The following is a 26580-nucleotide window of genomic DNA, read 5'->3' on the forward strand; positions in this document are numbered from 1 at the left end:
CGACGGACAGAAGGAAGCGCACATGGGAGCGGAGGGGAAGCAGAAGCTACGCTGACCAGGAGGAAACACGGGGCCGTGTCTCCCACATAGCGTGTGGATTAATCGGCCTCAGAGAGGTGGCAGCAGACAAGTTAAAGGTGAGGAGGGCTGAGGGGCGGACACGTAATGGAGGCACTGGGACTGCCACACCAGACGAAGCACTAGCACACACCAACTGTACTGCAAAAGCCCCCACGCCCCCTCAACGGCCCAGAAGGGCATGGACAATTAGCCCAAGTGCCAACGGGGAAGTAGCAACCCCTATAGTGGGAACTCGGCACATCGCACAGGCACCAGATAAGCACCTGCAGCACCCACAACACCGAACCACAAGAGCAGGGGAGCCATGGGATTGGTTCTCATATAAGCAAACTGCTAAAGAGGATTAACTCGAACACACTAGCCAAGACCCGAAATCCTCCACCCAGAACAGCATCAGGAACCAAAACACATTGCCCCTGAGTTAAACTGGGCACCACACCAAAGCCCCATCATGTCCTCCAGAAACAAAGGGAAACCAGTCACCATGGACACATGTCACCACCAATTCTCGCATATATTTGATGTAAGAGGAAAGGCAAGCCTTTAATTGTTTTACAGTAGTAGAATCTAGCTTAGTGGGTGCAGAAAAAGCATTTGCTGCATTTATTTTTGCCAAGTAAAATTAACGTGGTTTAGGCACAGGATTGTATCTGCCTCTTTTTTGGTCATTTTGCAGGATTATATGCGATAATTCTGCTTTTGGGCTACTCCATTAGGCAGAGATGATGGTACATCGTCTGTAGAATCAAATCGTCCATCAAATACTCAAGCCCATGTTCTAGGTGAACATCAAAGTTGGAGGCAGACTGTAGCAGAACAAGTATATTTTTAAAGTTTTCTGCCACTTTTAGGTCAGGATCCGTCGAGCATCCCCATAGTGGAGATCCTTACTTGGCAACAGAGGTTGTCTTGCTTTCGTATACTTAAAATACAAGGTTAAGTGGTTGGAATTTTAAAATTCTCCTGAAGCAATCTACGCCACAAAAGAATGTATTACATCGGATCTTTTGCTTAAAAATGTGGCACTGCCACGTAAATTGCGTAGAGAATCGAATACCTAATTAATCAAATTCTTGAACCTGTGGGATTACTATGTTACTAAACATAGTGGGAAACTTTATTCTTCTTTTACAAAGATGGCAAACCATAGCAGATTACACTATGTTGACTTGTAAGTTCATACCATTAACATACTCAGTTTAGGTGGGGACCAAATACTTCCGTGCACGAGGAGTACAGGGGCAATGAGCGCAATATCATCAGCATAAGCTAATATGGGAATTTTGTAGGACCTATTTTGAGGTATCACTGCTATATTCAAGCAAGCGTTCTTGCATCCCGTTGATTTAAAGGGACAAGAGCAATGGGGTCAATACAGAATCCCGTCGGGCACCTGTTAACACCTTAAAAAAATTCAGTACAGTGACCATGATCCCTGCTGCTCAAACATGCCATCGCATAGGAATGGACACTCAGCAACAAATTGATTAATTCACAGGGACAATTCAACAACCCGAGTACGGACCAAAGCTTTGTTCAATTCACTTTATCAAAGGTGCTCAGGTGTCACGCTCACCTGATTCCCACGGAGGCGCAGGTCTGGCTTCGAGTGCTGATGCTTCTTCAATGGTGAAGCGCAGGACTCTGAAGATGGACAGGTAGGGCCCCTCTACTCTGGCTTCTCTGGCTCGTAGGAATATTCCCCTGTGCGTGAAAAGGGAATATTACCTACTGACGGAATAATGCTCAAGCCTCCCACTTCCTTCCAACCCTCCACGATACCCTTCCACGATTCCCCGTGAAGTCTCACCTTAGGGTCTGGAAGGATGAGTTCTCCATCCTGCTTCTGATGCAGGGGCACGTTGAAACCCAGTTACTTTACTGGATTGAGGTTTGATGGAAGTTCAAATAAGCTTGACTATTCAGGTAAGGCGCTGTAAGAGTTCTATTGCAAGTTCAAAAGTTCAAGCTTAATAATAATGTTCATTGTCTTATTGCAGCAAGCGCTAACGCTTATGTCTTTTTCCCCTTAGGGGCCGGGGTTCGGAATGCCGGAGATATGGCGCCGACCCGAAGTAAAACGTGCAATTCCAATAAATGACAGGTGAGTTCTGGATGAGCGTTCGGGTAATGTCTTTGCATTCGCTCATTCAATGTCTGTCTTTTTTCCCCATAGGGGCCGGGGTCCGGAATGCCAGGAAGCGGCAGGACCCGAAATGAAACAGGAATGACCCAACTGGTAAGTCTTAGAAGGAAACTGAGCTTTTCCTATTCCCTTCCTTCTCTCACCTTGTGTTCTTGTCTTTTTCTCTCTAGGCACTGGGAAGTGGCTGCGGATCCGGATGATCGCTGCTGAAGATGGAGGTGCCCAGGAAAGGTGAGTGAAATGCAACGCTGCAGCGATCGAAACGAAATGCTTTTAAAAATGTCTTCCCTTTCAGGATCGTCGGTGTGATGTCTCCGTGATACAGCTTTAGCAGGTAAGGTCTTCTTTCTCCCCAATTCTCTCTCATCTCCCTTTGCAGGTGACCCAAGATGCTGACAGGCGTGGCTGAAGTCCAGATGCAGGAGCTGACACGGTGAGCGTCCAGCTGCGAGGAGCAGAACAACGCGAAGCAAGAGTTGCTAATCGGGCGTGGTTTAAATAGCTTTGGAAGAAGTTCCAGTTATGTATCCTTCCACCGATCAGGTATGTATCCTTCCCCGACCACACCCAGGTGGAAAGTAGTCCCACAGGTAAAGTAGTTCCATTCAGGCCTCAAGAGGGCCTGGATGTAGCAGCATGGTCTGCATCAGGCAAGTGCACATTGAAACACTTGAACACATGTCTAGCTTTATGAGCCTGGCGCCTAAGGCGCCAGGACAGGGGTCCAACATGAGCCTGGCGCCTAAGGCGCCAGGACTGTGTCCAAAGGGCCCCAGCTTGGGCCCGCTGGCACTTCCCTGGGGGGAATGATGCCTGCCTCTGGGGTTGCTGGGTCGGACTCGGCTCCTTGGAGGTAGGCATCATGACATCAGGTCCCTAAGAGACGGATACATTGGTTAGTGTTACAAGTACAAGGAGTTGGCAATTATCACGTACAAGTTTAGTGCTTGCCCATTCGTACCAACACCTGCTCTAAAGCTCAGTTGGATATTAGAAAGGATTTCTTTGGTCTGTACCCAGTGCTCCAGTCTAGCAAGAAGAGCTCTTCCAAATATTTTAATAACAATCTATCAGTGAAATTGGTTCATAGGATGTGAAAAAACTCCTTAGGCCTTTTTTGAATATTGGATATGTAATTGCGGACTTCCATGAATTTGGTATGGACTTTAACTTGCTTATGTTAAAGCAGGTGGTCAGAACCGGTGCCCATAGATCAATTTGTGTTCGGACAAGGTCAGCAGTTGTACAGTCTATGCTCCGGGCAATGGTTAGGCTTCTGTTTTAGAACGGCAGCTGCCACATCCTTGAGTAAAAATACAATAAGTGTTGTATCTGAATATTTCAGAATCTGTAACTGATGCTTCACCATAAACTTATGGAATTTCTTGGTTGCTCACATGGCATACCATATAGGGAACTAAAATGACTGGGCGAGTCATTTTCTGTGACAGTTGATGAATGAATCCCTTTTCGATTTCAATGGGGCCAGAAGACAACAGTTCCCAGAATTTCTTGGTGTTTTTTTTTTTCCAGATGCTGATTTGGCTACCTCTTCCCACACATTCCTATCCAGTCTCTTTTCCTAGTAACAATCATTCTTTTAGAGTGTGACCTTGTCAATAGTTATTTCAGCTTTGGTCGGTGTTGAGCTGGAACAAGGCAAGTCTCCTTTAGCATTACTACACTCATTGTCTAATCAACCCCAGATAAGGGATTTCTCCATTCTATTACATGTGATCGGAAATGTTTTTGGAGTATTAAGGATTACATTTTTAAAGTAGAAAAGAAGCTGTTATTGGTCACCTCACTTAACCATTTGATCAATTGATTGCAAATTAGTAGAAACTGTCGGTTGTAGATGGTTAGATAGTTATACATTATAGTAGTTTGCCATTCGGAGGAAGGGTCCCATGCCAGGTAGCAGCGTGCCAGTAGTAGTAACCTTAAAGAGCAGGATTGGATTACCTTGATTACTATGTGGAGATGTCAGCTGATCGGCTCCACCTCCAGTCAGACCTCCACCACTGCCCCACTATATAGGCTCCCAGCTGGACTAAAAACAATGAGCGATCCAGACACTGGAGACCCACGATGCAGACTCCCATTCAATCGACCTGCATCAGAAGAGCCTGCAGGGAGCTCAGCAGCAGATCTGCCTCCACAGCCAGGCACTCTCAGCAACAACAGTGGTAACAGCCTGCTTGCAGGCACGATCTGCTCAGCTTGAGCGAGCAGGAGCAGGTTTTATGGCTTGGCGGGCTCAGCTCTGCACCTCAGGTAATATCACGCTGTCAGCCACACACCATCTCGTTTGGAAGTTTGATTTGATGTATACCATTTATACCCGCCTCATTGAGCAGCAGAGAGAAAGAGTGAGCAAGGTCTTGTTACAGAAAATTAGGCGGGAGCATAAAAGAATGTGGCAATAAAGTGACAGAAACCAATATTATTGCTGTAACAGATGTAATGGCGGCATTAGGAAAAAGTGAAGACTAAAGGAGACGTGGCAGCAAGATTGAAAAGCGGAAAGAAAAAAATATGGCAAGCAATTTAAAGGGTACGCAAAAAGTGATACAGGTAAAATGTAGCCAGAGACCGGATTCAACAGAAACAGTCAGCAACAGAGTACAACAGATGGGTTCAAGGAATGCATTTGGGAGCATGCCAGTTTCAGATAAAAAGCATGCATCTTTCTGGCACTCTATTCATGAGGCTGGACTTTAATAGTTCCTGGGTCACGATGAGCAACTCCTGGACAGAGGGAAATTCCGACACACAGAAGTTACTTGAAGCTCCTGCTCCATTAAAGTCTGCATCTCCCCCTTATTTAAGACTGCTGAAACAGAAGATTCTGATAAACATGCCCTGTGTGGATACCCTCTTCCCTAGATCAGTCTGTTTAAAATGAACTGCATGACTGGCACTAAACCTCTTCCCTGGCCTACACATTTAAGTAGCTTCGTAGGTACCTCAAATGAGATTCCTGCACAGAAGGCACAGCACTGCACAAGATGCAGGTTCCCAAGGCATATCACAGGCCCCTTGCAAATCGACTGCTGAAAAAGGAGCATGCATCATATGTTCACCTTTAACCCTTTGACAGGGTATGCACTCCTGGTGATAAATAAGAACTTTAAACATTATAGAACAAAGGTTTTAGTAAAAAGAGTTTAGTAAAAAGGTTTAGAAAATCCCAGCCTCATGACCTTCACAAAATTGCAAGAAGCAAGGCTTCAGAGAAAGAACTCCATCCCAATTTAAGAGGGTCACAATAAAGGGCTGACAATTGTAAAGGGACCATATTCAAAAGGATTGGAAAGAAAAAAATAATATAATAGTTCCCAGACTGGACTACTAGGTGAAGAACAGGAAATGACGGTCACAGTGGGCTTTTTACAGAGGGGAGCATAAGTACCCAGTCTTTATTCTAAAATTATTTTGCTGCTCTAATGAGTCACCTTAAGCACACTTTAGTCTGCTGCAGTGCAGGCCTTTCCCAATAAGCTGGGAAGGAGCGAGATCTTTCAGTTACAAAATACAAATGTTTTCCTTTAAACATGTGTGAAGACTGAGACAGGCCTATATTGAGGAGATAAACACTGCGCTGCTGACCCCTTTGAGAAAAGTAAACGCCATGGCGGAGGGAGAATTAATTGATCAAAGGGAAAAGATACGGTGTGGGAGTAAATGGAGGGATATGGAATGGCGGCTAGTATCTGGAACAAGTGGTGTGACACGGTCCAATTAGAAAACCTACTTTCTTCCAAGGGAGCCGACAAAACTTCCTTAGAAGTGTATAAACTAATTTATGGGGACTCCTTGGTTTCTGGATTTCACATACACATGCTGACATTTAATGTAATGTTACAATTGACTATGTAAGCTTTAAAGTGTACAATAGCTTTTTCGCGGTGAATGAGTTTCGTAAGAAAATAGAGGATCCATGTTAGAAGTTACACTTTGGCACATTTCTTCAAAATGCAAGAATGAACAAGCATTCCTTTTTTCTCCTTGCCCCAGAAACTCACCGTCTCCAGAGCTCTGGTTCTCTCTAGGCTGGACTACTGCAACAGCCCCTTTCTAAATCTGCCTGCCTCTGCTCTCTGCCCTCTGCAACTCATCCAAAACAGGACTGAGAGACTTGGCCTTAAACCCAGGGATCGTATCTCTCCAGGACTGAAATCTCTGCACTGGCTCCCAGTGGCGGGGCGGCGATGATTAAATTCAAAACCCTCTGCATTGTCCACAAGACCTTCTGGGGCCTGGGACTTCAATACCTCCTAAATATCTTCCTTCTCGAGCTCTGCGCTCATCCACCTCCAACTCCCTCAGGGTCAGTCTTCTCCAAGCAGCAAGCTGGTGGTAGATCTTTCTTCTGCTGGGGCCTCCTTCTGGAACAGCCTCCCTGCCTCTCTAAAACTTTAGGAGAACCATCTCCGGAAGCACCTCAAGACCTTCCTCTTTGTTTCTGCTTTCTCTCCTCCTCTCCCCTGCTGAATCTGAAACAGCACTGGTTACCTGGCTACCCTCTGATATCGGGCCCAGGTCCACCTCCCTGCCAGTTGCACACCTGCACTGCCCCCCGGGGAACCCTTGTACTCTGCGACTGTTTCTGTATCCCTACAGCACCTACCAGCACTTGACCCCTGATGTCGGCACTTGCCACCTGCTGGCCGCACTTTTATTTCACTGTTATCCTATGTACTGCACTTTCCCCTTCCCCTGCACATGCGCGATCTCAATGTCACCTGGCATAGTAGGATCGTTGTCAGTCTTCCCTCCTTTTCCCCTCCCTTGCCTCATCATGCCTTGAAACACTTGTCTATAGGCACATTATAAATGTTATATCATATTTAACAGCACTATCTTCTGATCAGAAATGATTGTTCTGAGTAAATAAAACTAAACTGTACTATCTTTAGATTTGCCTTTCCAGTGGGGACATAATTAAGCAACAAGCTGCTCTCACTCACCTTGTTTGTGGTATAGCTGTCCCAAATGATAAGTTTGCCATCCTGGGAGGCACTTACTAGCAGCCTGCAGGGAGATGGAAAAAGAAAAACATTTGATCGTGTTATTAGTTCTACAAAATGCAACAATTCCAAATGCCAATGACTTGCTAAACCCGCAGAATCTAAAAGAAATTAAGTGGAAACTGTAGCTAGTAGCAAAATGGCATTTCAGTTTTTGTTGAGTTGGGTTGAATTGTAAAAATATGCCAAGGTATCTGGTCAACCGAGTGGCTGAGACCTGACATACACCTAGCACAACATTTACAAACTGCATTGTTTATTTCCTCAAAGTTAAGTGCTCTTGCAATAACAGAATTGTCAGTTATCCAGCAGTAAAGGAAAAAGCTACTTACCGATAAAAATTGTTATCTGGCATATTTTGCATATTTACTGTGTTTTGACAAGCACAACCCTACTGAAGCAGTTTTAGGCAATTGGACAACAGGACACAGGACAGTGAGTGCTTTATCACTAAGTTGACAAACTACACAGAAGGTTGGAATTGTGCGATTTAGTATCAGAAAACGGTCTTGCTTGATAAAGAAAATGCTTTAGCTTCTTCCAACTTTAGGGATCAGCCTCTTTTCACAAGTGGTATACACTTAATGATTCTGTTCCATTCATTTGTACTCTTCCTCAGATGTAGACAGTGGCAACTCGGACATGCAATGACGTTGATTCCATCCAAGTGCCCTGGAGGGTAAGGGGCATTGTATCATGAATTTCAAGAGTCAGTGGGCTAACAAAACATTATGTACCATTTACAGAATTTAAAATTTGATATTCTGTCAAGAGCCATAGCTTTTTCCAAAAGATTGTCCATGGGGTAGATCTAATGGTCCTGTTTGGTAGCTGCTATAATAGTTTGTGATTAAGGCCACTTTGGAGGCACATTCAGGTGGTAATAGCCAGGGATCCAAGATAATTGGCTAGAGCGCTAAATGCATTATGGCTATTAGCACCCAGGCACCACTAAGTAAATGACCAGTCTTTCTCTCATTATAAAATACACTGAGCCCGCGTGAGTAGAGGGCGCGTAGAGGGCGCCGGTATCTCTGCTGTTTGGCTGCTCTGGGTGAAGCAAGTGACCAGTGACCAGCATTAACTGTTAAGACAAATCGTAGCAGGAATTACCTGCCTTCCCTTTGCACTCGGACTGTACTTTGAGTGCGGAGTTCTTCCCGCGGTGAGCCCTGCTGGCCCCGCCCACCAGGAAGTGAAGGCACAAAAGCGCGCCCCAGCCGCCCTTGCGGCGTTGAGCCTGCGCGAGTAGAGGGCGCCGGTATCTCTGCTGTTTGGCTGTTTGCTGGGTGTTGGTGTCAAAGACTGGCATCCCGTTCCAGAAAGGAGGAGCGAGGGCCCTGTGTCCCTGTGATGACGATGAGAAGATCCGGAGTCCCGCAGACTCGAGCACAGCTGAGGCGAGCCGAACGGGACGAAATCATGGCTGAGAGAAGAACGCTACAACTCCCGGAGAATGCGGTAAGTCCGCCTACCCCAAGTTCCCTTTGCTCCCCTACTGCCTCTAGCCATAAAAGGAGCAGTATACCACAGATCCAGCATCCCCTCAATATGATAGAGCATGCTGAGGAGGAGCGGCTGCTGCCGCAAGAATGTGAGACGAGCACGAGTGTCAATCCTTCAGAACGCTACAGAGAGCGAGCACTCACTGGTGGATTAGAGAGTAGAGAGCCCAGTAGAGGAGTGACAAGGTGGCAAAGCGCTGAGGACGCTGAGGAGCGGATATCAGCTCCGGAGCACCAAAAAAAGCAGCCCAGCCCCTGGAAGCAGATAGGAACTGTGGTGCAGAATCCCACCAACAACGAGCCAATCCCCACCCCAACGATCATCCAAGCAATGAGTAAGCTACGAAAAAACAAAAAGCTGTGTGATGAGACCACCCCGAGCGTGCTGAGGCAGGAACAGTGGCAGCCGATAGGTGAGTGGTGTAATGTGGATGGGGAGGTGTTACTCAAGAATAGCGAGGTAAGGACCCTTCAAAAGTCAGTCGAAGAGTCGGAGGACGAGGACTCAGAACAAAGACTCAAACCTAACGTAAGAACTAAGGAGGACCCCCGGGACAGAGGAGACTCGCCTGATAAAACAAACATGCAAAGACCGACTGTTGTGACAAGCCGTAGCTCGAATGGTGAGGAGTCCATAGGCTCCAATGAAGCAACAGAAACCTTCAATAAGCCTGAGTACCAGCAAAGTAACATTTGTACACTAAAATTATTAGCGTGGAAGAACGTAGAAGACCTAATTAAAAATGATATGGGAAAGACAAATTCAATTATACCAAAAGGCATCCAGACTAGATGCCACCCTATGCCTCGAAACAACCAAGATAATTCCTATAAAGGGCCTGTATTCGCTAGTGACACGATTCCAAGCGGGCAAAAGGGTATGGAAGCAATTGAAGATCGATCAGAGATGACACAAACACAGGCTAATGGCGAAATGCCAAACCACATGAACACTGCATGGGCTCCATGGAAACGAAATAAGTTGCAATGGAGACGGAATCAAGCTCACCCGCTAACAGATGAACAAGAAGGGCCATGCTCACTAAAAGAGGGTGACTCCATAGCACATGAACAAGAACCTACAGCTTCTGGGCCTGATCAGCCGGAAGATGAAATTTGGAACCCAGCTCCTGAAGCCTCTTTTACCCGTGAATTGGAGAAAAATCTCCATCAGCCTCCGCGAAGAGACTATTGCCATAGCAGATCAGCTAATTAGGGACCTTGCACATCTAAACGCTAAATTGGCAGTGCCAGGACAGGACGTACCGCAAAACAGCAAGCATGATGGGAGGGTGCCTGATCAAATGGGTCCCACTGAGTACAATGCTACCTCAGCATCCGGTGAAGTCGTAAGACCCCAAATGTGGGAAAGGAAAGCGACAAGGAAGGAAGTGCAGCTTAAAAATATCCCTCAAGCAATCAGCTCTGAGTCGGAATTCTACCACTCTCAAAAACGTTTAAAAAATAAAAGGCTTGAGATAAACAGCGAGCCTGCTTCCTGTAGCAATGTGCTAAGTAAAGCTAGAGCGCCCGAGCAGAAGACCCTCGAGTACTCACCAGGATCTACGGAGAGTGACACAGAAACAGAATGCGAAGCCCAGATAATAAACGAAAAAATTAAACCACCTCAGAGGAAAGCAAGAGAGGGAATTCTGACTTCAAAAGTGGCAATTGAAAAAGTGGTGAACAAACTCAGACCTATCTTGATGTCGGCTACAACTATAGCCGTAACACCACTTACAAAGCTCTATGAGCAATTAAATGACACGTGCAAAGATCAGAACACATTGATTGCACTTCTAAATACAAAAGTGATCAAAATGGAAAGCGACATGCTTGAAATGACTCTCCAAAACAAGATGACATGTCACGGATACGAACATGCAACCACTTTGCTAAAAGAAGCATTAAAAAATAACGCTGAGGATAAGCGGCTGCTAGCAGAGGTCGCCAAACATGCTCTAATAACCTTAAATAAAGAACAAGATAGAAGACATGCGAATACTAAAACACAAGTACTATCATCAGAACCAGGTAAAGCGGCGCAAGTAGAGCAGGAGCGCCTAACTCAGCCAGAACAAACAAAGGAACTAATGTTACCAACCCAAAGCAGAACAGCTAATTCCGATAATACAAGATCCGACAAAGAGTTCAGTATTAAAAACACTGAAATTAAGAAGCCAGAGCGAGAAGGAAAAAGACCGGGCACCCAAGCAAAGGAAGTGCAGCAGATGCGAGAGGACAAGAATCCTGATAACGCTGAGAACAAAGTGCAAGGGTCTCCTAAAGGACGACCTAAATCAGAAGATAAGAACAAAGGTCTAGGAAAAGAGGGGATCCCCGCAGCAGCCGACACTAACCCCCGTGATAAACATCGCCGAGTGTGAGGACAACATGGCAAGTGGTTTGCAAACAAAGCTGATCAAAGCCAAGGACAGGAGCCCCGACCAAGAGTGGTTTGAGATATTTGATCCTAAGAATAGTGAAAACACCAAAAAAAATTGTAACATCAAACAAGGGAAATGCAAAAAAAAAAAAAAAAAAAAAAAACATGGCCGCTCCAAAAAACAAAAATGGCAAAAGTTCTGCAAATTTTTTCAGAAACATTAAAGCCCTAAATCTGACAATAAACAACACTGAGGTGCCCAAGGAAGGTAAAAAACAAACGGGACCCAGTGAGATAAGCGATAAGCAAGGAATATCTAACACAAAAGGGAAAGAGCAAAAGAATAACCAGCCGACAAACGAACAGATTAATGAGTGCGACAAAGATGAACTGATGAACATGTCAGTATACAGCATCCAGGATGACAATGAAGAGGAGACGTCAAGTGTCGTCGAGACGCCTACAACGAAAGAGTTGAGGGATTGAAAGAATTTACACCAAAGGCAGTAGAGAAGGAGGGCCGGAAGGTGGACTTGACAAACAAGCGAGTCATCCGCCTAATTAGATCTCAGGAGAAGCAAATCAATGACCAAGCAAGTCCGAGCGAAGAAGACAGCGCAGATTAAACCCTTCTATACCATAGAAGAAAAACTGAAAATCAGCCTGATGAAAATTCAATTGGAGCAAGAGAAGAGTCGAAAAGGGATGCACAGGGAAGTTACACCAAGACTGAATCGACCAGAGTGCAAATCCCCAATGTTAAGAGGGAGCAAAAACACAACAACGATGGAAGAAACAAAAGTAAAAAATAAGATTATGGATAACAGCCCAAAAAAAAAAACTGGACAAAGCCAGAACAATGAGAAGGAGTCCATAACACACTTCAGACTACTGATTGAAAGGATTGAACCAAAAAAGGGCGACAAGACGCTTAACCGAAACATCGTATTAAATGTCTTTCAATCGATCGCGATTCTTCGAGCAATTAGAAGCGCGGAAATAAGTCGCGTGGAACTGATAAATGAACATGGTCGATCAAGCGCATTGCTACACATTGAATCGATAAAGATAATTCAACTGATCATGAGGTGTGAAAGACAAATAATGGAAGCGGGTTTTCAGATCTATGAAGTAGATAATCTACTCGCAACAAAGGAGAACCAACAGATGAATAACCCTCTGCCTTCCATTCACCCTCCCAAAATAAACGTGAGGGAGGAAAAATCAACGGTGGTAGACGAAACCTGGAGATACCTACAATCGAGAAAGGACGAGCCAAAAGGAGCAAAAATTGAAATCACAGTATCTAACATACAAACAAAAGCAGGCCCAAGCAAGCGGGACTCCAATGAAAACAGTGAAAGTTGTGTGGAAGAAGACCTGAAATGGGCATGGTTAGCAAAGGCCCTAAACGAGCCATCGAGAAGCTAACGCTAAGAAGGACGAAATAAAATAATATGGGCAACATGGAATACCAGAGGTTTCGCCCACCTTGCAAACGGATCAAATGAAATGCTAAGAAATTGTGACATCCTGTGTCTGCAAGAAACCTGGCTGTCGACTTGCCCGTGCATTGATGGATTCGAGGTGGCTATGAACCCGGCGATAGTCAAGAAAAAAGGTAGACCCATGTCAGGCCAGTTAATTCTGGTGAATCGTAGGAGTGGTTTTGAAATCCGAGAGACGAGAAATCACTCAAGCAACATACAATACACAAAAATAGAGTCAAAAATAGCAAATGGAACACAGAAAAAAGAGTACACATATTCAATATCTACTGGAACCACCAAGACCCAAAACAAGAACACTTAATGGACGACCTGCTGGATGCGGTAGACAACGTGATGTCGACCGAGAGGGAACTGAACATGGTGATATGTGGAGATCTCAATCTAAAAATACTAGAACTAGACGGAAACAAAACTGGGAAAACAAAAACATCAATAAAGGAAGCAAAAAAAAAAAAGAACATGGCTGGAAGAGATGGAGGACCGTGCCCTGAATATGATGAATGGGAATAAAACGGGAGACATTCCAGCAGTGGAGACATGGGAGAGAGGGCAGCAAAAGTCAATCCTTGATTACTGTTTGTAACCGAAGGAATGGCAGTTGATATATCGTCAATGAAGGTGATAAAAACCACTCATAGTGACCACAATTGAGTCTCTCTCACTTGGAATCAACCCACTCTCAAGAAACTGGCACAACCGAATCAACCTTTTGAATTGGAGCCGGGCAGAACACGGCTGAGAATGTTAGCCAAAGATATAAAGTCACTGACAGATGGCATAAAATACCACCCTGGTACCCCGAATGGCCATCCAACTGAATATAGAGAATTCATGGAAATTTACAGGCTGAAAATTAATTGCCAGGGGAAATCGTTCTACAAGAAACATATGTATGATATAGAAATAGCTCGAAAAAAAAGAGCTCTAAGGAAAAACTGTAGAAAGATAGGAAACGTAAACGAAGAAGAACAGAAGCGAAAGTTGAGAACACTGAAGAATAACTACAGGAACTGGGTGAAAAGCCATAGAGTAGTGCTAGACCAAAAAGACGTGGAAGCCATGCTGAAGACCCTAGGACAACGAACTACCAGAGGTTTTTGGTCATTAATAAATGAGGTAAACAATCCGCAAAAGGCAATGACCAAAAACATGGTTACAGAAAGTCAATGGGAAACACATTACAGCTCCTTATTTGAGAAGAAGATGGCATCCAAATCACCTGAGTTTCCCAAAATCCAACCATGGGATTTAAACTTCGAATACAAAGAAATATACGATTGTATAAAGAAATGCAGTGAGTCAAGGGCCGCAGGACCCGACGGTCTATCAAATCAGATGTTGAAAGAAAATATTGAGGAATGGTCCTCATTCTGTGACAGACTTTTTCAAAACATTACGCAAGAAGCTAAAATACCACTAACATGGAAAGAAGGCATAATAGTACCGATCTTTAAAAAAGGATGCCGACTAACACCAACGAATTACCGGCCAATCGCCCTGCTGGACGTAGTGGGGAAGATCTTTGCTACAATGTTACTACAAAAGTTAAACACCTGGCTGAAGGAAAGTAACTCAATTGACATCAGACAGTCAGGCTTTGTTAAGGGGGTAGGGTGCAGTTTAAATCTGCTAATACTAAACCTGCTCAAAATGGAAGCGATTAGATCGGGTCAGAAGGTGTACTTAGCCTTTATAGACCTGGCTCACGCGTTTGACGGAGTAGATCGTGAAATTCTTTGGCTGAATCTGAAAGAGCGAGGATGTCCTATGAGTCTCATCCTGGCAATAAGAGAATTGTATTCGGAAACGACAGTTAAAATCCGACTAGACACACAAGGCAACTACTCAAACGCAATACCAACTGCCAGGGGAATAAAGCAAGGCTGTCCCCTAGGCGCAACACTATTTAACTTCTACATATCTGAGGTGGGGAAAGCATTTGAAGAAGTGAAAAGTACCCCCCCCCCCACATTGAATGGAATTAAAGTCAGCTGGCTCCTATACGCAGATGATATTGTGATATTAGACCTTACTCCAATAGGACTGCAACGCAAGCTATCGGCTCTGAAAGAATACACGGCGAAGATGGGCCTGGAAGTCAACACAACAAAATCAGAGATCCTGACCTTTGAAAATCTAAAAGGGGCAGCGCCTAGAAAACATCAATTCCAGTGGTCAATGGGGAAAGAAAAAATTCAAAAAGTAAAGAGCAGCAGATACCTGGGAGTACACATTAATTCCAGTCTACGTGATGATCCAATGGTAGCTCAAACGATAAGCAAATGCAAACAACTAACGGCCCAAGCATGGGCAGTCCATAATAAGTATGGGAAATTCTCTTTCAAGCCCGTGATAAACTTCTACAAAAGCAAGGGAATCCCAGCCCTTATATTTGGAGCGGAATGCATGTTTGGATACTCAAGCGAAATATGGTCAAGGTGCGAGGGGTCGTTTTGGAAAAAGATCCTCCAAATTCCAACTAGCTACCCAACGGCATGTGTACTTTATGAAGTAGGAGTACCAACCCTGGATGCAAAAATCACTTGGAACATGCTAACTCTATACAACAAAACAATTGAGGCCTCGGTTCCACAGTTCAAAATACTGCCAGAGCACGAAAAAGAGCAGTCAAAGCCGATACTCCAACAATGGAGATTAAATTGTAAAAAGATACTACAAGAGCTAGAAGCGGAGGAGAACCAGCTGACCACTAATCCAAACGCTGTGAAAAAGAAAGTAATGGAACACGACTGGATCAAAACAATTGAGAAAAGAAACTCCCATAAAAATGTATGATAAACCATCCAGGTGAAGCAAAGGGAAGAGCGCAGACACTACAATATCTGGAAATGTTTCCATGCAAAATCCTAAGAAGATCTTACCTGAGATTCAGGTTAAATTTGTACGAAACAAGAGAAATGGAAATGCACAGAAAGAAACTGCTGTTCAAGGACTTAAAATGTCGTTTCTGCCAAACAGAGAATGAATCACTGAAACACTTGATCCTGTTCTGCAGTGAACTCAAAGCTCTGAGAATGAAATATTTGGCCACTCAAAGAGATTTAGTCGCAACATACAGCGAGGAAGAGTGGTGGAGCCGCTTACACTGTAGTGCACACAAACAATTGTCGCTGGCACTCACATTGTTTTTACAACAGATGGAAATCATGATGCAAGAAATGGAGTAAGAAATGTAAGAAAGCGCACGTTGCCACAAGAAAAAAGTTGAAGCAGGCGTGTTCCCCAAACGGACAAGGCAGCCCAAGACAGACTCTGATGGAATAGAGTGACAGAATGCTGCTTCCGATGAATTTGTAAATGTTTTAGAAGAAATACATACTAAAAATTAGAAATTAAGTATGCTAGGGTCAAGCATGACAACGATAATGTAAGAAAGTTTTCAAAAAGTTTTCTAAAGTTTGTATAAACTAAATGAAAAAAATAAAAAAAATAAAAAAAAAATACACTGGAATAAAGATGGCCACCATGGAAATGGGCAAGTAGATTTTTAACTTATATTGAGTCCATAATCAAACAGTATGGCTGTGCAGAGCAAGTTAAGTGTAGGTAAAGGAGCAGTAATAGTGGTCTCCGGTCCAGGGGGTAATCAATCACAGAAGGGGCATGGAGGAAAAGCAGAGCAGCCAACAGGCTCTTTGAAACACAGCCATGTATAACAGTTCAGACACAATATGAGGCATCATATTGGTTGCAAGCAAACAGCCAGCTGTCAATTAGTAAGCGGTCCTTGCTTCTCTGCTATTGCATCCCAAACTGCAAACCACTCCAAACCCAGTCATCCAGAAAGTATTGGAAACAATCCCCTTGTATAATGCTTAAAGATGACAAACCACCACATACTCTCAACACTTCCTACGCCCCGAGGTCACCATATTAATCATTTCATAGTAAAGTCACACAGCAAAGATAATAATCGTTCGCCAAAGTTTTTTTCTCCAAGTAACTTCCTTTTCTAACAAGACACTGTTGAGACACGTTTAGAATGGAGGGCCAAGAAGTTAAATATCGGGTTGAAGAACCAAGAAGAGATGCATAAAAAGCATTCAGAGGATAATGCATTAATGCTAAAATCAAAGTGATTAATAAATATAGCATAAAGTGACAGATGGCTACCACACATCTGTTTTTGAAATTTCCACACAGGGTTTTTACCAGTGCGAGTTGGTGTGAAGAACTTTTAGAGAATACTTTACCTGTTCTTTCAAGATGCTAGCGTCCCAGATAGATTTGAAATGCAAGCACTTTGAGATTAATGTTTACAGACTGCTCAAAAAAGAAAAAACAAAAAAAAACAGAACAGATAAATAGTGCTATGAAAAGAGAACAAGTAGTGCTATGATTGAATTGAAAAATTGGAGGACAAACCCAATGACAGATTTGGCAGAAAATCTCACTCAACCATGAATGGACTGTCTTATTAACAGCCCATTAATTACGCAAACTCAGCAGAAGTAATAGCCAAAAATAAATAAGACGGATGAATCCCAGGCATCTTGTTACAAACTGAAGCACAGCCATATTATATTTTGTAACAAGTATCTAAATGGCCAATTCTGCTTTTAGTGCAAAAATAATGGTTTTATTCACAAGAAATGGCCTACTTGCTGTGTGTGTATCTCTGCTGTTATTGTGATAAAGGAGCCGATTAATTACTTCTGACAAATGTGGGGGGTGTATGCTGCCCTCTTTTTTGATCTGGGGTGTCTATGTCATGAGGGTAAGGTACAATGTATATGACAACAGGACAGATTACCCCACCTGTCTGGCCGGCAGTATTTCACAGTACAAATTGACCGATCAACTCGTTTGATCTTACCTCCTCACCAGGCTCACCTTAGGCGAACAGGTTGCGCAGCACTGCTTGGCCGACCCTGGACTCCTCCCTGGAATCCCGGTCGATGCAGTAGAATTTCGTGAAGGTGTGCGTCGACCTCCACGTAGCAGCCCTGCAGATGTCCAGCAAGGGCACACCAGATAGGAACGCCGTGGTAGCTGCGATCGCTCTGGTGGAATGGGCTCTCGGACGGCCAGGCAGCGGTCGGTTTGCCAACCGATGACAGTACATGATGCAGCCGGAGAGCCATCTGGAAATGGAAGCCTTCGAGAGAGCCTTCCTCTGATTGACAGGTCCAAAGTTCACAAAAAGTTGTGACGTCTTCCGAAAACTCTTTGTGCGGTCCACGTAGAACTTCAGCGCTCTAGCCACATCCAGCAAGTGCAAAGTCCTTTCAGCCGGCGACAAAGGCGACGGGAAGAAAACCGGCAACACCAAGGGTTCGTTGAGGTGGAAGTCTGACGGCACCTTAGGCATGAAGGAGGGGTGCGTCCTGAGCACTACCCTTGTGTCGTGAAAAGTCAAGTAGGGGGGCTTGCAGGAAAGGGCCTGGATCTCTCCCACCCGTCGTGCGGAGGTGATGGCCACAAGAAACGCTGTTTTCCACGACAAGAACTTCAACGGAGCTGAGTGCAGAGGCTCGAACTGAGGTCCCATGAGCTTGGTCAGCACCACGTTGAGCTCCCACGCCGGGGCCTTCACCGGCGGGAACGATCTGAACAGTCCCTTCATAAATTCTTTCACCAGACGATGAGACCACAAAGACGTCCGTCCCGTGGTTCTGGTGTATCGGGAGATCGCCGCCAGATGAATCTTGATGGAAGTGTGCGCCAGCCCAGCCTTGGCCAGCGTCAGCAGGTACGGCAGTACTTGAGGAGCCGTAATCTGTAGAGGGTTAATCTTCTGTGCGTGGCACCAGACAGAGAACCTCTTCCATTTGTGCCCATAGCATTTAAGAGTTGAGGACGCCCTGGCCTTTGCAAGAACCTCTCTGCAGTCGGCCGGTAAGTCGTAACCTCCAAACTCTAACGCTGCAGGAGCCAGGCCTGCAAGTTCAGCGACTTCGGGTCGTGATGGAGGATGGCGCCTCCTTCCCTGGAGAGAAGATCCGCGTCCACTGGCAGCTTGATTGACGGGGACACTGACAAGTCCAGAAGGTCCGGGAACCATATCTGCCTCTGCCACGCAGGTGCGACGAGGATCATCCTGCACCGTGACTTCTTGAGCTGGTTGATGAGCCGGATCAGCAGCGGCAATGGAGGGAACGCATATAGGAACAGGCCCTCCCAGGGGAAAGAGAAAGCATCGCCCATGCTCCTCGGCTGGGGAAACCTGCTGGCGAACCTCCGGCACTTGGAGTTCGTCGCCGTCGCGAACATATCGATCTGGGGTGTGCCCCACCTTCGGAAGAGGCGGTCCACTAGATCCTGTCGTAGTTCCCACTCGTGGCACGAGCGCAGCTCTCTGCTGAGCGAGTCAGCGATGGTGTTTTTTATCCCTGCCAGATGAAATGGCACCAGAAACATCCCTTGGGCGACGGCCCAATGCCACAGATCCTGAGCCTCCTTGGACAGGGCTGGGGATCTGGTACCGCCCTGATTCCTAATGTAGAACATGGTGGTGGTGTTGTCGGTGAAGATCCTCACCACCTTGCCCTTGAGGGACGGAAGAAAGGACCTGAGGGCCCAAAACACTGCACGGAGTTCCAGGACGTTGATATGGAGGGAGGCCAAAGGCCCCTCGGTTTGTCAAAAATGCACAATTCAATGGTGTGAAGTTACAAAACAAGGTTCTTAAAACAACATAAAACATTTGCAAGGACACAAAAGAGAAATTTGCATGTGTGGACAGCAATACATGTGCTGTAGTTTCAGGGAAATAGTGCGTCTACACCAGGTGTTTCGGCCATTTGGATTTGAGCTAGATGAACCTCATCATGAAGGGTTCTGTGTGAAATGACGTCTGTGCTATGGGGTAAATTCACAGGCACTTTGGCTGGTCCTAGTAATCCTTTCACCGGCAAAATCCAGGTAAGAAGGTCAAGGAGTGCTCTTTCAAAAAACAGTCCGCCGACAGCGGGCAGTGTCTCCTCAAGCTGCTGAGTCACTGGGCAGCAAAGTGGGGAGAGCCGGCTCTCCCCAGTGACTCAGCAGCTTGAGGAGACGCTGCCCGCTGTCTTTTTCCTGCAGACTACCAGTTCTGCCTGATACACAATCCAAGCCGTGCACCCAACAGCACATATATTGCTGTCCACACATGCAAATTTCTCTTTTGTGTCCTTGCAAATGTTTTATGTTGTTTTAAGAACCTTGTTTTGTAACTTCACACCATTGAATTGTGCATTTTTGACAAACCTCCACACAGATTGGGTTTGTTATACACATACTCTTTATTTTTGCCTGAAAAACGCCTTGATACAGTGTGTTGAAAATATATTCTTGTTTGTTCTGTTGTGGTCCAAGAAACTATTTTGATGTCCGTTTCTCCCTGGAATTGTGCTTTTATGTATACCACTCACACAGTTCCAATATATAAAATAATTGTGTCAGATTTTTTTTTTCTCTACAATATAACCTCTATGAGTATTGTCTCATTGAAGAAACGGCAGAGTTTACACAAAAAATGGTGGGATTTCGCGTGTATGAGCAATAGTGTTCTTGGACCTATTCACTTGTGTGCTTTGTTCTTCAGTTAACCCTCCTGGGTAGAATAGGTTCCATACCAGGAGCCCAATTGTTTGAATCCAGGTTTTATGCTCGTCAACCCAAGGAAACTTGCGGTTGCACTTGGGGCAGAATTTAAATGGAGTACTCTCCATGTTTCACCTTATGGCAGCGGGCAAGTGCATGTAGGAAATAAAGGGAGTGTAATTATGTCCACCCCCCACTCTCCCTACTTGCAGGGCCGAGGCCAGAAGCCTTCCGAGGCCCAAAGTCCGTTGTGCAGTCTCGACGGTTGTTCGTTCTTCGGACCGGCGTCGATCTTCGATCTTTCGACGTGGGATTAGAAGAACAGGGGTTTTTTTTAGATGAATTATGACAAAATGGCTGAAAGGCAGGGAACTCTGCAACAATGCTTCCGACAAGTATGGTGGGAAAAAAACAATCTGAGGGTCCTACACGCGTGAGGGATCATGGGTACAGTGGACGTCACACTAGGGATAGTATTACTGGCACGCCCTATGTCGACACCCATTTTCGAGTTTCAAAAAACAAACATACTCCGCAGCTTCCACTGGATGTCGGCCTATGCACAGCATGTGATCTAAGCAAATTCCACAAGCCTCAGAAATATATCTATACACACATATATATATACACACACACACACACACACACGTATATATATGCACATATATACACACAAATACATACAATTATTTTATCATGCTGAATAAACTGGATACTTTAAGGATTATATGGCCGTGCTTTTGGAGAATCATTGGAAAGGAGCCATCTGCTGGCGTTCGACTGCATTCTACTGTGTGCCATCCCCTCTGGAAGAGAAATCGATTACTTTCCTTTTTGGCTCATATAATATATCAACCCACGTCACGTTTCAGAAAAAGGTAAGCAAAGCATACAGATTAACTTGGGTTAATATATGTAACTTGTGCATATGAAACTTTAGGATCTCTATGGCCTTGTGGTTAACGCTTCTGTCTCTCAGTCCTGCAGGCCTGGGTTTGCAATCGACCAATTCTTTGATTTGTTTTAAATTAAAATATGGGTATTGTCCCACACAAACACCAAACGGTGTCTGCGCCGAACTGGGCTACCAAAATGGGTCTTGCGACCAAACGCCTCACCCAACTAATAAAGTTACTCATTGTAGTGACTGCCTTACTCCTAGTCCATAGTCCCCTTTCCTCCATACTTGTTGGATATTAATTTTTGTCCTATTTTTACACGGGGTACCGCATGTGGCCGTAACCCCACCCTCCTGAGCTCCACCCCACGCATCACCCTTCAGTCCTTTTCTATCGCCAGGTCTGAGACCATTTAAGCAATAGAGGATACTTATTAGAGGGGACGGTGGGCGTATGGAGGAAAGGGGACTGTGGACTAGGAGTAAGGTAGTCACTATGGTGAGTAACTCATACATCCCGTCCCCTTTCCTCCATACTTTTGGGAAATTACCAAGCACTCCTTACAGGATAACGGATGGATGGCACTCCTTTAATGAAAGAGGATTTTGAGATCAGCTTGCCCAAACTGAGCGTCAGCCCTGGAGCTCAGGTCTAAGCGATAATGTTTCACAAAGACTGATGGGGAAGCCCACTTAGCTGCTTTGGCAATGGTTTCCCAGGGAACATTTTTGGAATGCCCTGCACAAGATGGGCATGAATTCCCTTCGGAGGCTGAAGGCCCTGAATGGTACACGCCTCAGATACAGGAAGCAATCCATGAAGATGGTTGCTTTCGAGGCCGGCTTTCCTTTAGGGTCACCAAAGAACACCAAGAGCTGGGAAGAGCTCCAAAGATTAGATGTTCTGTCCAAATAAAACTTTAAGAGCTTGCCTTCCCTCCAAATTATGCACAACCCTCAGTATGAGGCCGGTTCTGGGAAGAAAACTGGTAAAGAAATAGACTGGTTCAGATGAAAAATCGGACACCACCTTTGGAAGGAAAGGAGGATTGGGCTGAAGGACAACCTTATCCTTGTGAAAGGTGAGGAATTGATGTTCTATCGACAAGCCCTGCAGCTCGCTTACACGCCTTGCTGAAGTCACCACAATCAGAAAAGCCATTTTCCACGAAAGGAATTTCAAATCCACCGTAGCCATGGACTCAAAGGGTTTAGGCATAAAGCAGTAAGAACCACATTCAGTTCCCACTTAGGATGCGGGTTACGCACAGGTGGATACAGATGCAATAGACCTGCAAAGCGCCTTTTAATGACAGGGTTTGTCAAAGAAAAAGAGCAAGAGTCCGAAGACAGGTAAGCAGCAATAGCCGACAAATAAGTCCTGCAAGACAAGACATGCTAAGCTAAAAATAAAAGTTCCCAAGTAGGGAACTTACGTCCCCTGCACACTATCTAGTGTCTGGAATACCAGACCAACAGTTAGATTTCACTTACAAGAAATATTTCATAATAAATTCAAGAGAATCTGTGATTTGTAATATATAGGAAAAGGTAATTTGTGCGAAAAAATAACATTAACTCAGATAAGGTTACAAGAACAATTCTTCATTGTTTATTCTTGATGTTGAAGATGTGGAAGGCCCAACGCATTTCGAGTGCTACAACACTCTTCATCAGGGGCAATAACAAAAGTTTATTCTAGAAGAAAATATATACAAAATGTACATTAGAAATATACTTACACCAACAACATTAGATCAACTCCATTTTGTAAATGACTCATTTTAGATCAAGATATATATCACAAACACTCATAGCATATAAGGATTAAATGTATGGCAGTAACCCGTAGGGGCACCCCCTGTGCCTCTTTCATACGTATAGAGATTAATGATAAATTCACTAGATTAATACTAACTTCTATACTATGATCAGATGTGGAAATATGTAGAAAATCTCTACTAATCGTGGATTCAACTAAAATTTTAAAGCACCTATTTGAGGAGTCTAACCTTGTGTTTTGCAATAAAGAAGGTTCTTCAGGAGAACGCGGGTGGTCTGGGGCGGAAATCCCAGGCCTTCATCTAAATACGACAGAAAGTCTTGATGAGAAAGTCCTTATCTGTAGAAGTAAAATAGACATGGAAGGCGTCTATTAGGACCGTAAAAAATAGTATGTTGAGGATAGATTAAGATAGAGGAATGATGAGTCACTTACGGAGATATCGTAGTTGACCAGTTTCGGGATAGGTGAGGCGGAGTGGTAATCATCAACCGCAAGTGGTCTGGAGGAAATTCCGGACTAAAGTACTGAGAAAGTAAGGGCAGAGGATCAAATGTAAAGTCTACGTATTAGACAAAGGAGGTGGACCAAGTATCCACAGACTTAAAGTAGAATTCTTGTCCGAGTCAGAATATGAAAGGTTTAGTATTCTTACCTAGTGCATACCAGGGTGGCACTAATGGAGACCTGCTGCCGAGGGGTTGCTTGTCTCCATATATTGTGCCGCCATTGTTTATAGAGTAAATGGTAATGTGACGTGATCACGCATTTGCGTGTTGTGCGTCATGGTCTAAACTGAGCAGTATATACCGCGGCGTGTTTGCAGTGTGACGTCATCACGCTCGCGCGTACGTGTCGTCACATGTAAACAAACCAGGTGACAGGGTAAAAAGGTAATAACAAAACCTCAAGGGGAAAGTCAGTGTCCAATGTATGCCCCTCGGTAGTCGAAGGTGTGTAGGGGGAGAGAGAATCAGGCGTGACGTGTTATGGACCAACATCTTAGCGTAAAGATCCTAGATGATAAGACTGGTACACATAGTATATAGCTACATCCTTGTAATGTAATCCACCAATGCTAATCTGCCCGTGTTTCTGGTTCACAGTCTAGTGAGAGGGGTATCATTGGTGCAAATTTGGATTTCCAAGACAAAGTTAGCGGAATAAATAGAAATATCTAAGCATTAACAACATGTTTAGATTACTATTCACCTGTCCATGCCAAATGGTTCACAATCTTGTGATGTGTTTAAGCCAATGCTAATCAGCAATCCTAACAACTGTTTATAGAAAAACATTGAAAAGGATGAGAAACAAGGGGGGGGGAGAAAAAAATTTCATGTGGGAAATCTTTAAATGAATGGACCTAAATAATAGTCTTCATTTAAACCGAGTGGAGTCATTGCATCTAGTTTATGAATCCAGTATAGTTCTTTTTGTGCCAAATGTTTGGGTAGATCACCTCCTCGTTGGAGGGGGTGTAGTACTTCCAGTATTGCAAATCTCATTTGCGAGATGTTATGCTTGTTGTCTCTAAAGTGCCGGAATACAGGTGACTTCAAATTGTTTGTGCGAATCTGAGACTTATGTTCTGTCCATCTTTCTTTGGCTTTCCTACACGTTTTCCCCACATAGTATTTCCCACAGGGGCATCTGATGGTGTAGATGACATTTTTAGAGTCACAGGTTGCGAAGTTTTTTAGAAGAATCTTTTTACCATTATTCAGATGTCTAATATGGTTGCCTTTGATAATGTTCGAGCAGTGCTGACAATTCAGGCACGGAAAGGTGCCATTACGTGACTTCGTCAGTGTTCTTTGAGTGGATTTTTTAGGTCTTTCAGCTTTGATGAGCATGTCCCTAAAGTTCCGTCCTCTTTTGTACGCTAACATTGGGGGGGCTGGAAAGAGACGGTTAAGATTCGGATCTGATTTAATAAGATCCCAGTTCTTAGTGATTATTTTTTTGATTTGAAAGCTCTGGGCAGAGTACTTCAGAGTGTAAATGAGGTTAGACTTAGTTGGTTTCGGTTGTTTGTTAAATAGTACATCACGAGGGTGTGCTTCTGTCCTGGAAATAGCTTGGGCTACTACTTCTTCCGGGAAACCTCTTTCTAGAAATCTTGTACGCATACTATCAAATTCTGTCTGCAGTTTTTCAGTGTCGGAGGTTATCCGCTTAGCCCGAAGTAATTGGCTGAACGGTAGGTTTTCTTTTAAGTGTCTTGGATGGAAACTGTTGAAATGGAGGGAACTGTTGACATCAGTTGGTTTTCTGTACATTAGTGTCGTTAATTCCATATTTTTCCATTCCACTGTTACGTCCAGAAAGTTCACCTGTGGTATGCCGATTTCCAACGTGAATTTGATACGAGGGTTGCATTGGTTTAAATATTGCCAAAAATCTTTCAATTCTTGATTTGTACCATTCCAAATGCCAAATACATCGTCAATATATCTTAACCAGCAGTGTATTCTGTGTTTCCAATGCGGATGATCAAGGACATGGGTTTTCTCAAAGTTAAACATAAAAATGTTTGCGTAGGAAGGAGCCACCGCCGAGCCCATAGAGGTACCCGAGATCTGTAGATAATACTTATCATTAAATCTGAAATAATTGTTGTAAAGTATCAGATTAATAAGTTCAATAGCAAATGTTCTTTGAATCTGGATTCCATCATGTTGTAGAAGAAACCATTCTAAGGCAGCTATGCCTTCATCGTGAGGAATTGAGGTGTATAGACTTGTGACGTCCATAGAAAATATTAGAGGGTCCGGGAAATTAATCTGTAAGTTGTTGATTCTTTGGAGAAAGTGTGTGGTATCCTTTAGATATGTCGGTATTTTCTGTACCAGAGGTTGAAGCGCAGTATCGAGGTAGACAGCCAGGGGTTGAAATATACTGTCAGTACCAGCGACAATGGGTCTGAATGGTGGGTCTTTGGGATCTTTATGTATTTTAGGTAACCCATAGAATACTGGAATAATTGGGTTAGTTTTAATCAAAAATTCCTCTGTTTTATCGGAGATCCAATCCATAGTACTAGCCTTTTCAATTGTCTGTTTGATGACGGTACTAATGTCATTTGTAGGGTCATTATCTAACAATAAGTAAGTCTGTCTATCGTCCAGAAGCTTAAGACAGCCTGCATTGTATAGACTTGTATCCATGAGGACAAGGGCTCCCCCTTTGTCGGCTTGTTTAATTATAATAGAAGTGTAATCGGCAAGCTCTTTAATCAATTTGAGTTGATGATGCCGGATATTCTGTTGGGTGAAAGTCTCATATTTGATTTTTCTCAGATCGCGGGAGGTTTTAGTTTTAAAGAGATTGATGAGTGGATTATTAATTTGCGCGTGAAAATTACTCTGATTCTTCATCTCTAGAAAATCATGTTTTTTTGCTGGGGTGATTTCACCCAGATTATCAAAAAAGACTTTCAGTTCCATTTTGCGTATAAATTTGAAAAGATTAACTTCTTCTTCAAACAGGTTAGTTGAGTTTGTGGGAATAAATGATATCCCAAGGCTAAGCGTATCGGTCTGGGCTTTAGAGAGCTGTCTGGAGGAAATGTTAATGATCAAAGGTGAGTCTATTTGTTTTTCTGGCGTGGTTTTCTTTTGCCCTCTTCTGGTCGGGCGTCTCCTAAAAAAGGCTGTGCCGGGATTGTTGGAACGGATGTATCTATTATC

The 26580-nt window shown here is 44.1% G+C and overlaps 1 protein-coding gene across 3 annotated transcripts in view; it reads right to left on the reverse strand.

Annotated features, from left to right (window-relative positions):
* Positions 1 to 26580, reverse strand: part of GNB1 (G protein subunit beta 1) — an 805062-nt gene that overhangs the window by 422038 nt on the left and 356444 nt on the right. For all 3 annotated transcript variants that reach the window (XM_069610167.1, XM_069610168.1, XM_069610166.1), the window contains exon 5: positions 7201 to 7264. In XM_069610167.1, coding sequence (XP_069466268.1) covers positions 7201 to 7264 — 64 coding nt within the window. The remainder of the gene's footprint in view (positions 1 to 7200; positions 7265 to 26580) is intronic.

The sequence above is a fragment of the Ambystoma mexicanum genome, chromosome 8 (assembly GCF_040938575.1).
Source record: "Ambystoma mexicanum isolate Mex_15411 chromosome 8, UKY_AmexF1_1, whole genome shotgun sequence".
In the NCBI taxonomy this organism is placed as follows: domain Eukaryota; kingdom Metazoa; phylum Chordata; class Amphibia; order Caudata; family Ambystomatidae; genus Ambystoma; species Ambystoma mexicanum.